The sequence below is a fragment of the Ornithorhynchus anatinus genome, chromosome 2, assembly GCF_004115215.2.
Source record: "Ornithorhynchus anatinus isolate Pmale09 chromosome 2, mOrnAna1.pri.v4, whole genome shotgun sequence".
Taxonomy (NCBI): domain Eukaryota; kingdom Metazoa; phylum Chordata; class Mammalia; order Monotremata; family Ornithorhynchidae; genus Ornithorhynchus; species Ornithorhynchus anatinus.
This window is the reverse complement of record NC_041729.1, coordinates 24,742,565-24,756,400: the sequence shown is the minus strand read 5'-3', so window position 1 is coordinate 24,756,400 and position 13,836 is coordinate 24,742,565. Positions and strand designations below refer to the sequence as shown.

Genomic DNA, 13,836 nt, shown 5'->3' with positions numbered 1-13,836 from the left:
GCACTAAGCGCTTGGAATGACCTCACTTCTCGGTGCCTCATCTGTAAAATGGGGATGAAGACTGGGAGCCCCACGAGGGACAACCTGATGGCCTTGTATCTCCCCCAGCTCTGCACATAGTAAGCGCTCAACAAATACCAACATTATCATCATTATTATCTGTCAAATGGGGGTGAAAACTGCGAGCCCCACGCGGGACAACCTTGTATAATAATAATAATAATAATAACGTTGGTATTTGTTAAGCACTTACTATGTGCAGAGCACTGTTCTAAGCGCTGGGGTAGATACGGGGTAATCAGTTGTCCCACGTGAGGCTCACAGTTAATCCCCATTTTACAGATGAGGTAACTGAGGCACAGAGAAGTAAAGTGACTTGCCCACGGTCACACAGCTGACAAGTGGCAGAACCAGGATTTGAACTCATGAGCTCTGACTCCCAAGCCCGGGCTCTTTCACCGAGCCACACTGCTTCTCTAATAATGATGGCATTTGTTAAGCGCTTTGTATCCCCACCCAGTGCTTACAACAGTGCTTGGCACATAGTAGGTGCTTAACAAATACCAACATTATTATTATTATGATTATTATTATGCTGCCGTCCTCGGACGGTTGTTTGATCGAGCGGCTTTCGAGTGCCGAGCGCTGTACTGAGGGCTTGGGAGGGCACAGCGTGGCACGCTTGGTGGACACCTCTTCCCCGCCCGCAAGGAGCTCGCAGTCGTTCATTCAAGCATATTTATTGAGCGCTCGCGGGGTGCAGAGGGAGAAGCCGCCTGGGATCTCGGAGACGGCTTCGTGGGAAAAGGAGGCCGAGGAAGATTCGGGAGCAGCGACTTAGCCAGAGCAAGGAATTGTGCCAGGAAAAACGGGGGAATCCGTGCCGCTGCAACGCCCCTCAACCCTCCCGATTCAATTAATAATAATAATAATAATAGCGATGGCATCTGTTAAGCGCTTACTGTGTGCAAAGCACCGCTCTAATTAGCGAAGTAGCCCGGCCCAGCGGATAGAGCCCGGGCCTGGGAGTCAGAAGGACCTGTTCCCACCACCGCCCGCCACCACCTGTCTGCCGCGTGACCTCGGCCGAGTCACTTCGCTTCTCTGGGCCGCAGTCACCTCATCTGCAAAACGGGGGCGAAGCAGTGCGGCTCAGTGGCAAGAGCCCGGGCTTGGGAGTCAGAGGTCGTGGGTTCTAATCCCGGCTCCGCCGCTTATCAGCCGTGTGACTTTGGGCCAGTCACTTCACTTCTCTGGGCCTGCGCCGCTTCATCTGTAAAAGGGGGATTAAAAGACCGTGAGCCCCACGTGAGACCACCTGATGACCTCGGACGCACCCCGGCGCTCGGCTCATAGTAAGCGCTTAACACATACCATCGTCATCATCATCATCAAGTCACTTCTCTTTGCCTGCCTTAGCTCACCTGTTAAAAAAAGGGGGCATTAAGACGGCGAGCCCCCCGGGGGACCACCCGATGGCCCCGTGTCTACCCCGGCGCTCGGAACGGTGCTCGGCGCTTACTAGGCGCTTGACCGATACCATCATTATTATTATCATCATCATTAAGTTACTTTGCTTCTCTTGGCCTGCGTTACCTCACCTGTAAAAAAGGGGGGCGTTAAAACGGCGAGCCCCCCGTGGGACCGCCCGACGACCCCGTATCTGCCCCGGCGCTCGGTCCAGGGCTCGGCGTCTAGTAAGCGCTTAACCGATACCGTCATCGTTATTGAGTCACTTCGCTCCCCTCGGCCTGCCTCGGCTCACCTGTAAAAGGGGCGACCGAGGGTGCGAGCCCCCCATGGGGCCACCCGATGACCCCGTGTCTACCCCGGCGCCGGGCACGGGGCTCGGCGCGTAGTAAGGGCTTAGCCAATACCATCGTCATCATTATACCATCATCCTCATCCAGTGACTTTGGTTCTCTCTGCCTCAGCTCACCTGTAGAAGGGGGACCGAAGGTGCGAGCCCCCCGTGGGACCACCCCGATGACCTCGTGTCTCCCCCGGCGCACAGTAAGGGCTTAGCCAATACCATCGTCATCATTATACCATCATCCTCATCCAGTGACTTTGGTTCTCTCTGCCTCAGCTCACCTGTAGAAGGGGGACCGAGGGTGCGAGCCCCGCGTGGGCCCACCCCGATGACCTCGTGTCTCCCCCAGCGCTCGGCACAGGGCTCGGCGCAAAGCAAGGGCTTGGCCAATACCGTCCCCATCATCATCATCAAGTCACTTTGCTTCTTTCGGCCCGCTTGGGCTCACCCGTCAAAGGGGGACCGAGGGTGCGAGCCCCCCGTGGGACCACCCCGATGACCCCGCGGGGCTCGGCGCACAATGAGCCGACAGCATCATCGTCGTCGTTATAAAGTGACTTTGCTTCTCTCCCCCTCGGCTCACCTGCCGAAGGGGGTTTAAGCGTGTGGGGACCCCCCCCCCCGCCCCGGCGGGGACGCCTCCCCCGTGCCGCGGTGATTGTCGTGAGCGTTGTGCAGAGGGGGAGGGAGAGAGGGAGGGCCGGACTACAGCTCCCGGCAGCCCTGCCCGGGTCCCACCCAGTTTCAGCCCTCGGAGGAGGCAGGGCCGGGCAGGGCCGGGCCAGCCAGTTCCCCCTCCGGTAAATATTTGGATTAGCAGGAGCCGGCCGGGCCATGGTGCATCTGTAGGACGGACGGACGGACGGACGGACGTTGGAGGTGCAGCCGGGCCCCCGCCACCTCTCACCCCCACGGTCGAGGCCGGGCCGGTCCCGTCCCCCCGCAGCCGGGAGAAGCAGGAGCGGAGCCGTCCGGCGGCGGAGACGGCGGCCCCCGCACCGGGTCGGTGAACATGGACGAGCTGAAGCACCAGGTGATGATCAATCAGTTCGTGCTCACCGCCGGCTGCGCCGCCGACCAGGCCAAGCAGCTCCTCCAGGCCGCGCACTGGCAGTTCGAGGTCAGTGCTGAGCTCCGCTCCGGCCCCTCTGCTCGGCTCTGTCCGGTCGGGGAGGGGGTGGGGGGGAGGGGGGGAGACCGGCCTGGCCTCTGGCGGGCCGTTTGGGGTCGGGGGGCCCCGGGGGCGGGATGGGCTGGGTGAGGGGACGCGTGATCGTGTGCCACGGGGTGTCCGGCGTGGGGGATGGGGATGGGGGCGAGGGGCTGGGTGTGAGGCCCCTGGCCTGGGTGAGGGTCTGCGTGGCTGAGACAGCCATCCTGTGCGGGTGATGGTGGGTGGCCGGCGTGGGGGGGGGGGGGGTCGTACGTGTGTGTGATGGTGGGTCTGGCATGTGTCCGGCGTGGGTACGATTGGGGGGGAGGGGGGAGAGAGGTGGGGTGTGTGGCGAGCGTGAAACGGTGGGTGTCTGGCGTGGGTGTCTGTCCGGCGTGGGGGGGATTGGGGGTGAGATGGCGTGTGTCTGGCGTGGGTGGGATTGGGTGGGTGGGTGGGTGTCTGGCGTGGGTGGGATGGTGTGTGTGTGTCGGGTGAGTCTGGCGTGGGTGGGATTGGGTGCGTGCGGGGGAGAGGGTGTGAGTCTGGCGTGAGTGGGATTGTGTGTGCGTGAGATGGTGTGTGTGTTTGATTCTGGCGTGGGTGGGATTGGGGGGCGGGGGGAGATGGTGTGTGTCTGGCGTGTGTGAGTCTGGCGGGAGTGGGATTGTGTGTGCGTGAGATGGTGTGTGTGTGTGTGTGTGTCTGGCCTGGGTGGGATTGTGTGTGTGTGTGATTATATGTGTGTGTGATGGCGTGTGTCTGACGTGAGTGATGGGGGTGTGTGTGAGTCTGCCGTGGGGTATGATTGTGTGTGTGTGTGTGTGTGGTGTGGGTCTGGCGTGGGGTGGTGTGTGTGTTCGTCATTCGTTCGACGGTCTTTACTGAGCGCTTACCACGTGCAGAGCACTGTACTAAGCGCTGTGTGTGTGTCGTGTGTGACGGTGTGTGTTCGTCATTCGTTCGGTAGCCTTTATGGAGCGCTTACCACGTGCAGAGCGCTGTGCTAAGCGCTGTGTGTACGTGTGATGGTGTGTGTGTTCGTCATTCGTTCGGTAGCCTTTATGGAGCGCTTACCACGTGCCGAGCACTGTACTAAGCGCTGTGTGTGTGTGTGTGTGTGTGTGTGGCGGTGCGTCGGTGCCATGTTGCGCTCCTGAAGGCCGGGACCCGCTTTTCCCCGCCCCTCCCTCCCTCCTTCCCTCCCTCCGCAGGCCCGGGGTCAGAGGTCAGGGGTCAGAGGTCGGGGGGTCGGGCCGGAGGCTGTGGTGTGGCAGGGGTCGGGCCCGGCGCTCAGCACAGAGGGAGCGCTCCCTAAATAGCCCCCGGCCGGGCTCCGGGGGGATCACGTGTCCCCGGGGCCTTTTCCACTTTTCCTTCTTTTCTTCCCCAAAGTCAAGGGTCCGAGAGAGGGGGTCGCAGCGGCTGCCCGGCCGTCTCCCCCCTCGATTAGACTGAGAGCCCGTCATGGGGCCCGGATAGTCCCTCTCTGTTGCCCAATTGTCCATTCCAAGCGCTTAGTCCAGTGCTCTGCACCGAGTAAGCGCTCAATAAATACCACGGAATGAATGAGGTGGTTTGCAGCCTGTGTGTTTGTGTCCCCGGGGCAGGGGGCTGCCCTGGGGCTGCACCATCGTCCTGGCCTTCGCCGGGGGCGGGGGACCGAGGGAGGGAGGGCGGCGCGGAGGAGGCGGCCCCGGGGGGGGGGAGGAGGAGGTGCACGCCCCGCCTTCCCCAGCCCCCCCTCTATCCCGCCTCGATTTCCCCCCCTGCGGGCCGCACCGCCCCCTTGTGGCCGTGGCCGCCTGTCCGGCCCGGCCCCCGGGAGGGGAGGGGGCGTCCAACAAGTGTCCGGCCTCACCGCCTTCCAACCCCTGCGCGCTGCCGTCCGTCTCCCCCGTTTAGACGGCGAGCCCGTCTTCGGGCAGGGATGGGCTCCCTCAGTCGGCCAGTTGGCCATTCCAGGCGCTTAGTCCGGTGCTCAGCACCTAGTAAGCGCTCAATCGATACGACCGAATGAATGACCCCCTTCAAATGCCTCTGATCGTATTTATTTCTACTGATGCCCGTCGATTTCTATCGACGCCCGGACCCCCCCCACCCCCACCCCAGGACCGTGAGCTCTCCGGACCGACAGGAATCGCCTCCTTCCCTCGCCCCATTCTACACTCCCAACCGCTCGGCCCAGTGCTCTGCACACCGCAAGCGCTCAGTAAATACCCTTGTCAGCTGCGTGACTGTGGGCGAGTCGCTTAACTTCTCTGCGCCTCAGTTTACCTCCTCTGTAAAATGGGGTTGAAGACTGGGAGCCTCACCTGGGACAACCTCATTACCCTGTATCTACCCCAGCGCTCAGAACAGTGCTCTGCACATAGTGAGCGCTTAACAGATACCAACATTATTATTGAATGAGTGAACAAACTGCCAGTGCAGTCTCCCCGAGATCCCCCTCCAGCTCTGAGCCGTTAATGGTGCCGTTTGTTAAAAAATGGTATTTGATGAGCGCCTGCCGTGTGCCCGGCGCTCTCTTAAGCGCTGAAATATTCACGCATCGAAGCGTATCGTGTGAACGCTTACTGGGTGCGGAGCACCGTACTAGGCGCTTGGGAAGTTCGATTCAGCAACAGAGATAGTCCCTGCCCACACGGGACTTAGAGTCTAGCAGAGGGGATCCAAGCTTGGGAGGTTGGACACAGTCCCCGGTCCCACACGGGCTCGGTCGTGAATCCCCATTTTATAGATGAGGGAACTGAGGCCCAGAGAAACGAAATGACTTGCCCAGGGCCACTCTGCAGACAAGTGGTGGAGCCAAGACTGGACGCCCCCCCATCCCTCCCGGGTCCCCACGGCCCCCGCTCTATCCAGAAAACCACGCTGCTCCTCGTGGTGTCTCGGGAAGAGGGGGAAACGGGGCCCTTCCCTAAATCAGACTCCCTGAACTGATTGCGATTTGTGTTTATAAACCGAGGCCAGCACCGGGTTATTGTTGAACGCCCGGCCGACGTTATTACTGTCATTCTGGCTCTGATCCTTGCCGGCGCTCCGGGGAAGCGGGCACCCGCAGTCGGCCGGAGGGACTGACGCGGGGGTTTGATGCCTCCGACTCTTTCTCCTCCGTTTTCGGTGCCGGGTATCGATCGATGGGGCCGATCCGCCCTGGGTGGATTAGGAAAGTGATCTGTCAGGGGACGGCGGGGGTGGCGTGAAAAACTCCGACAGAGTGCGCGGTTTAAAAATACGGTAGCTCGGGCTCCTCGGTCTCTCGGTCCAACTGCTTCCGGGGCCAGGACGCGCAAGGCCCGGAGCCAGAGCCCGAGCCTTTTGAGGCATCTCCGTCCTCTGATCTGAAGCTAAACAGTGACCGGCCTTCTTTCCTTGGTCCGGAGCGGACGGCGGGAATACCGCAAACGGGAGCCAGGGCTAGCGGGAGGGAGACGCGAGCCCACCCACCCTTAGGGAACAGAGACCCACTTTTTCACCGAAGGGAAGAGGAAACACTAGAAAACTATCCCCTTCCCTCCGTTGCATTCCGGCCGAGAGGTCCGGCGGCCGCGACCGATAGGTGGACGAGAAGCGCTGTGGCCTAGTGGGAAGAGCGGGGGTCTAGGGGTCAGAAGGACCTGGGTTCTAATCCCCGCCCTGCCGCTTGTCTGACCCTGGGCAAGTCGCTTCACTTTCTGTGCCTCGGTTACCTCGTCTGGATAATGAGGATTGAGACTCCCGGCCCCACGTGGGACAGGGACCGTGTCCGACGCTCCCCCCTCACCTTGTTATCTACTCCAGTGGTTAGAACAGTGCTTAGCACATGGTAAGTGGGTTCTAATCCCGGCTCCGCCACTTGTCTGCTGTGTGAGCTTGGGTAAATCACTTCACTTTTCTGGGCCTCAGTTACCTCATCTGTAAAAATGGGGATTAAAAAAATGTGAGCCCCACGTGGGACAATCTGATTATCCTGTATCTATCCCAGCGCTTACCACAGTGCTCTGCACATAGTAAGCGCTTAACAAATACCATAATTATTATTATATTAAGTGCTTAACCAATACCATCATCATTATTATTTTTATCCTCAGTTACCTCATCTGTAAAGTGGGGATTAAGAGCGAGGCCTATGTGGGACAGGGACTCTATCCAACCTGACCGACTAACTTGTACCTATCCCAGCGCTCAGAACAGGGCTTGGCACATAGTACGCGCTTAACAAATACTATAATTTTATTATTATTATTGCTTGCTAGCGTGGAAAGAGCACAAGCCTGGGGAGCCGGAGGGGGGAACCTAGCGTGGCTCGGTGGAAAGAGCATGGGCTTGGGAGTCAGAGGTCATGGGTTCGAATTCCGGATCTGCCACTTGTCAGCTGTGTGACTGTGGGCAAGTCACTGCACTTCTCTGTTCATTCATTCATTCAATAGTATTTACTGAGCGCTTACTATGTGCAGAGCACTGTACTAAGCACTTGGAATGTACAAATCGGCAACAGATAGAGACAGTCCCTTTGACTAAAATGGGGGTGAAGACTGTGAGCCTCACGTGGGACCACCTGATGACCCTGTATCTGCCCCAGCACTTAGAACAGTGCTCTGCACATAGTAAGCACTTAACAAATACTAACATTATTATTATTATTCTCAGCATCAGCACTTGCCCTCTGGGTGACCTTGAGGAAGCCACTTAACTTCTCCAGGTTTCAGTGTCCTCATCTGCAAAGTGGGGAGTCAATCCCCGATCTACCTTCTCCTTAGCCTGTGAGCCCCGTCGCGGGGGACAAGGGACTGTGTCCAACCTGATTGCCTGGTATCCACCCCAGTGCTTGTCCCATGGTAAGCGCCCCACACGTACCACGGTTTTTAGTACTATTACATTCAGTCACCTACTGCCATCCTCAATATATTGAAAGCCCGTCAAAGGGCAGGGACCGTCTCTATCTGTTACCGATTTGTACATTCCAAGCGCTTAGTCCAGTGCTCTGCACATAGTAAGCGCTCAGTAAATACTATTGAATGAATGAATATATATAACATGAATAATTGAGGCAGTGGTGGGTCTAGGGTGTAGGAAAAGAAGTCCCCGTCTTCTTCTTCTTCTTTAGTTTTTTTTCTTTATGCTATTTATGTTTGAGGCACTGAACTAAGCGCTGGGGTAGATAAAAGATAATCAGGTTGGACACAGTGGGGTTCACAGTCTTTATCCCCGGTTCACAGTCTTTATCCCCACTTCACAGATGAGGCGGCCGGCACAGGGAATAATAATTATGGTATTTGTTAAGCGCTTACTACGTGCAGAGCGCTGTTCTAAGCGCTGGGGTAGATACAGGGTATTCAGGTCGTCCCATGTGAGGCTCACAGTTAATCCCCATTTTACAGATGAGGGAACTGAGGCCCAGAGAAGTGAAGTGACTTGCCCAGGGTCACACAGCAGTCAAGTGGTTGAGCTGGGAGTAGAACCCATGACCTTCTGGCTCCCAGGGCCCCTGCTCTATCCACTGAGCCACTCGGCTTTTCATAAAGAGGGCCGTGTTTAGCACGCTCTCTGCCTCTCACACACAGACCCATTTCCTCCGGATACTTACCATTGTATTGTACTCCCCAGCCACTTAGTCCACGGAGTAAGTGCTCAGTATCGTGATCATCATTATTGTATTATTCGTTAAGCGCTTACCGTGGGCCGAGCACTGTGCGAAGGACTGGGCGAGATACGAGTTAATCAGGTTGGACTCCGGCCCGGTCCCACAGCGGGCTGAGAGTCTAAGTAGGAGGGAGAACGCATATTAAATCCCCATTTGACAGCTGAGGAAACGGAAGAGTTAAGTGACTTGCCCCAGGTCACCCAGCGAGCAGTTGGCAGAGCCGGGATTAGAACTCGGGTCCTCCGACTCCCAGGCCCGGGCCCTCTCCACTAGACCATCCCGATTCTCTGATGCCGATGATGACGACGGCTACTTCCTCTCCGTGGGGAAAGCCGACACGCGTTCCTACTTTGATTCGATCGTATTTATTGAGCGCTTACTGTGTGCAGGGCACTGTAATAATAATGTTGGTATTTGTTAAGCGCTTACTATGTGCAGAGCACTGTTCTAAGCGCTGGGGTAGATACAGGGTGATCAGGTTGTCCCACATGAGGCTCACAGTCTTAATCCCCATTTTACAGATGAGGTCACTGAGGCACAGAGAAGTTGTGACTTACCCACAGCCACACAGCTGACAAGTGGCAGAGCCGGGATTCGAACCCATGACCTCTGACTCCCAAGCCCGGGCTCTTGCCACTGAGCCACACTGCTAGCGCTTGGAATGTGCACTTCCCAATCACTGAGGGGAAGCAGCATTGTCTAGTGGAGAGAGCGCGGGCCTACTTCTCTGTTGGATCCCTGGCTCAGTGGAAAGAGCACCGGCTTGGGAGTCAGAGGTCATGGGTTCTAATCCCAGCTCCGCCGCTTGTCAGCTGTGTGACTTTGGGCAAGTCACTGCACTTCTCTGTGCCTCACTGACCTCATCTATAAAATGGGGGTGAAGACTGTGAGCCCCACGTGGGACAACCTGATCACCTTGTATCTCCCCCCAGCGCTTAAAACAGTGCTTGGCTCATAGTAAGTCCTTAATAAATGCCATTATTAATATTATAATTATCATCTGTCCCTCGATGATGTGGAATACTTACCCGTGCCCATTCCAGATATTCAATTATCCTTCTGATCAATCCGTGATATTTATAATGTTGGTATTTGTTAAGCGCTTACTATGGGCAGAGCCCTGTTCTAAGCGCTGGAGTAGATACGGGGGTAATCAGGTTGTCCCTTGTGAGGCTCACAGTCTTCATCCCCATTTTACAGATGAGGGAACTGAGGCACAGAAAGTGAAGTGACTTGCCCACAGTCACACAGCTGACAAGTGGCAGAGCTGGGATTTGAACCCGTGACCCCGTTTATGGAGAGCTCACTATATGCAGAGCACTGCACTTTAGTCCTCGGGAGAGGATAATACTACCAAGTTGGCAGACCTTTTCCCTTCCCTCAGTGAGCTCACAGTCTAAAGGGAGAGATACGCGATGCGCAAGATGCCAAATACGTTGTCAGCGGTGGTGCCTTTTGCTTCATCAAATCAGATTTACTGATTCTGTAAATCAGTAGACGCAGGATGGATCCCGATAAGGTATACGCTTTATATGTGTGTGTGTGTGTATAGATAATTTTATACGTGACTTTATACATAGATCTGTGTGAATGAGATGTATTTATAGAAACACAGGGGATATGTAAATAACGTGGTTATTGTACACAGTTCCCTTTCCAGGCTCCACTTGTTTTCCCCTCCAGATTTTCTTAGCTAGCACTAAATCCGTTTGATTGAGTGTAAAAAAACAACAGCTGGAAAGTCGTAGATTCAAGACGTTTTTCTTATTCTCTTCCAACGTTGCATCTCTGCACTTTAATCGAGAAGTCGAAGCTCAAGTGGCCGCCACAGGTTGTGGATTCCAAACCTCCCTGAAAAAGTTCCCTCTGTACAGGGGTCACTAAGTAATTGTCTTCCTGACGGCATCGTCATCGATAGTATTTCTCGAGCGCTTACTAGGTGAGGAGCACTGTACCGAGCTCTTGGGAGGAATCGGTGCCACAGAGTTGGCGGACACGTTCCCCGCCCACAACCAGCTGATGTCTGAATTCCAGGAGCCACCCCGCCATTACTCAATTATTCCCAGATCTTGATACGAATACGTTTGTGTGTTGGGTTCTGGCATCATTCTTCTTCTTCTTCATTCATTCAGTCGTATTTTTTGAGCGCTTAATGTGTGCCAAGTACTGTACTAAGCGCTTGGGAGAGTTCCCTGCAACAACAAACGGACACATTCCTGCCCACCAGGAGCTCACGGTCTAGAGGGGGAGACAGGCGTTAATATAAATAAATTACAGATATATACATTTGGGCTACTAGGGGAAGCAGCGTGGCTTAGTGGCACGAGCCCGGACTGGAGAGTCAGAGGTCGTGCGTTCTAATCCTGGCTCTGCCACTTGTCTGCTGGGTGACCTTGGGGGAGTCACTTCACTTCTCTGGGCCTCAATAACCTCATCTGTAAAATGGGGATTGAGACTGTGAGCCCCATGTGGGACAACCTATTTACCTTGTACTTACCCCTGTGCTTAGAACACTGCTTGGGACATAGTAAGCGCTTAACAAATACCAACATTGTTATTATTATTATTATTAGTGTGATTCCAAAGCAGAATGGTTACTTACACTCCCATTTGCTACCCCTCTATTATATTCTGACATTTCATTATGGGTAGGGAACATGTCTGCTAATTCTACTGTATTGTCACTAGTCCAACTCTGGTTGTCCATGGCGTAGTGGATAGAGCCACGGGCCTGAGAGTCAGAAGGACCTGGGTTCTAATCCCGGATCTGCCACATGCCTGCCGTTTGACCTCGGGCAACTCACTCAACTTCTCCGGGCTTCAGTTACCTAATCTGGAAATGGGGGATTTAGAATGTGAGCCTCGTGTGGGACAGGGACTGTGACCAACCTCATTAACTTGAATCTACCCCCGTGTTTAGAACAGTGCTTGGCACATAGAAAACGCTGAACAAGCAGTGTCAATATTAATTATTATTAACATTACTTTGCCAGGCGTTTAGTACAGGCTCTGCACAGAGTGAGGGTTCGATAAATACCACCGATCGATGGATTGATTGAAGAGAGCTACGGCTCAGGGACTCCTGTTGTTCGTTTTCTCTTGTCTTTTGGGGTTTGTTTTATGCCGAGCAGCTGGGTTGGGAGTTCAGTTCAGAGCCAGACCCTTCACATCGTTTCTCCTTCCACGTTGCAACATTTGCGCAAGAGATGTGATTTCATTTCTTTTATTACAACTAGCCCAGAGTCTAGACCTGCGATGACCTCCTCAGCCCTGGCACGCGTATCGCCCCGGTGGCTGGCGCATCCCGGGGGGAGGTTTTTAGTGGTTTGCCCCAAGCCCCTGCGACTTGCCCATAATTCTGCCCCAGGAGGTCAGGCTCTGATGGGGGCGAGGGGGAAAGAGGGATACTCTTCCTTCCTTTGGCACAGGCTCGAGCCTCGTGGGACCCCAGATTTTGGCTCCGGTCATACCTAAAATAATAATAACGGTGGTATTTGTTAAGCGCCTTCTATGTGTCAAGCAGCGTCGTCGGCACCGGGGAAGATTCAGGCAGTCATATTTGTTGAGCGCTGTGGGCAGAGCATCGCAGCGTGGCTCAGTGGAAAGAGCACGGGCTTGGGAGTCAGAGGTCGTGGGTTCTAATCCTGGCTCCGCCACTTGTCAGCTGTGTGACTTTGGGCAAGTCACTTCACTTCTCTGGGCCTCAGTTCCCTCATCTGTTAAATGGGGATTAAGACCGAGAGCCTCACGCGGGACAACCTGATTATCTTGTATCTACCCCAGCGCTTAGAACAGTGCTTTGCACATAATAAGCGCTTAACAAATGCCATCATCGTCACCAGCGCTTGGGAGAGTACACTACAACAGCATAACAGACACATTTCCTTCCCACAACGAGCTTACAGTCCAGAGGGGGAGACAGACAGTATAAATAAATAAGTGACAGAGATGGACGTAAGTGCTGTGGGGCTGGGAGGGGTGTAAATAAAGGGAGCAAGTCGGGGCGACGCAGAAGGGAGAGGAGTAATAATAATAATAATGTTGGTATTTGTTAAGCGCTTATTATGTGCAGAGCACCATTCTAAGCACTGGGGGAGATACAAGGTAATCAGGTTGTCCCACGTGGGGCTCTCAGTCTTCATCCCCATTTTACAGATGAGGTAACTGAAGCACAGAGAGGTTAAGTGACTTGCCCAAAGTCACGCAGCTGACAAGTGGCGGAGTCGGGATTCAAACCCATGACCTCTGACTCCCAAGCCCGGGCTCTTTCCACTGAGCCACGCTGCTTCCCAAAGGGAAGGGTATAGTCAGGGAAGGTCTCTCAACACTCACAAGGTCATCAGGCCAGACACAGTCCCTGGTCCCCACAGTCAAGTAGAAAGGAGAACAGGTTTGGAATTCCCGGTTTACAGAAGAGGAAACTGAGGCAAGTGATTTACCCAAGGTCGCACACGGTGAAGCCGGGATTAGAACCCAAGTCCTCGGACTCCTGGCTCTCTCCACGAGGCCACGCTGCTCCTCCAAGTTGCACTCAGACCACCGAGAAGCCGGCTTGCCTTACCAGTGGGCAAGGTGGGAGAAACCCTTTTCTGCCCTCCCACCCCATCTGAGGGGTGTTGGAGATGTAGTGTGGCCTAAGGGATAGAGAACAAGCCTGGGAGTCAGAAGGACCTGGGTTCTAATCCCCACTCTGCCACGTATCTGCGGTGTGACCTTGGGCAAGTCACTTCACTTCTCTGAGCCTCAGTTCCCTCGTCTGTGAAATGGGGATTGAGTCTGTGAGCCCCATGTGGGACAGAGACTGTGTCCAACCCGATTTGTTTGTATCCACCCCAGACTTAGAACAGTGGCTGGCACATAGAAAGTGCTGAACATACAGCATTATTATTATTATTTTGGCAAAGGAGCTCACCCTGTCTTCCAAGCCTGAAGCTCAGGGCTTGGACAAGGGCCCCCTTCCCCTGCCTCAGCAGCAGGGGAAATCTGGAAATCCAGAAATCTGCCTACTCTTCATTCATTCATTCAATCGTATTTATTGAGCTCTTGCTGTGTGTGCAGAGCACTGTAATGAGCATTTGGAAAGTATAATTTGGCAATAAAGAGAGACAATCCCTGCCCACACTGGGCTTACAGTCTAGAAACGGGGAGGGGGGGAGACAGCCATCAAAACAAAGAAACCCCCACCCCACCCTCCGCTTCCTGGGGAGAGGGTGAATCTCTCCATCCATCTAGACTCCAAGCTCC

At 54.9% G+C, this 13,836-nt stretch overlaps 1 protein-coding gene across 1 annotated transcript in view; it reads left to right on the top strand.

Annotated features, from left to right (window-relative positions):
* The window catches only part of UBALD1 (UBA like domain containing 1), a 33,958-nt gene that overhangs the window by 8,766 nt on the left and 11,356 nt on the right, over positions 1-13,836 (top strand). The window contains exon 2 of the mRNA XM_029058026.1: positions 2,631-2,933. Coding sequence (XP_028913859.1) covers positions 2,631-2,933 — 303 coding nt within the window. The remainder of the gene's footprint in view (positions 1-2,630; positions 2,934-13,836) is intronic.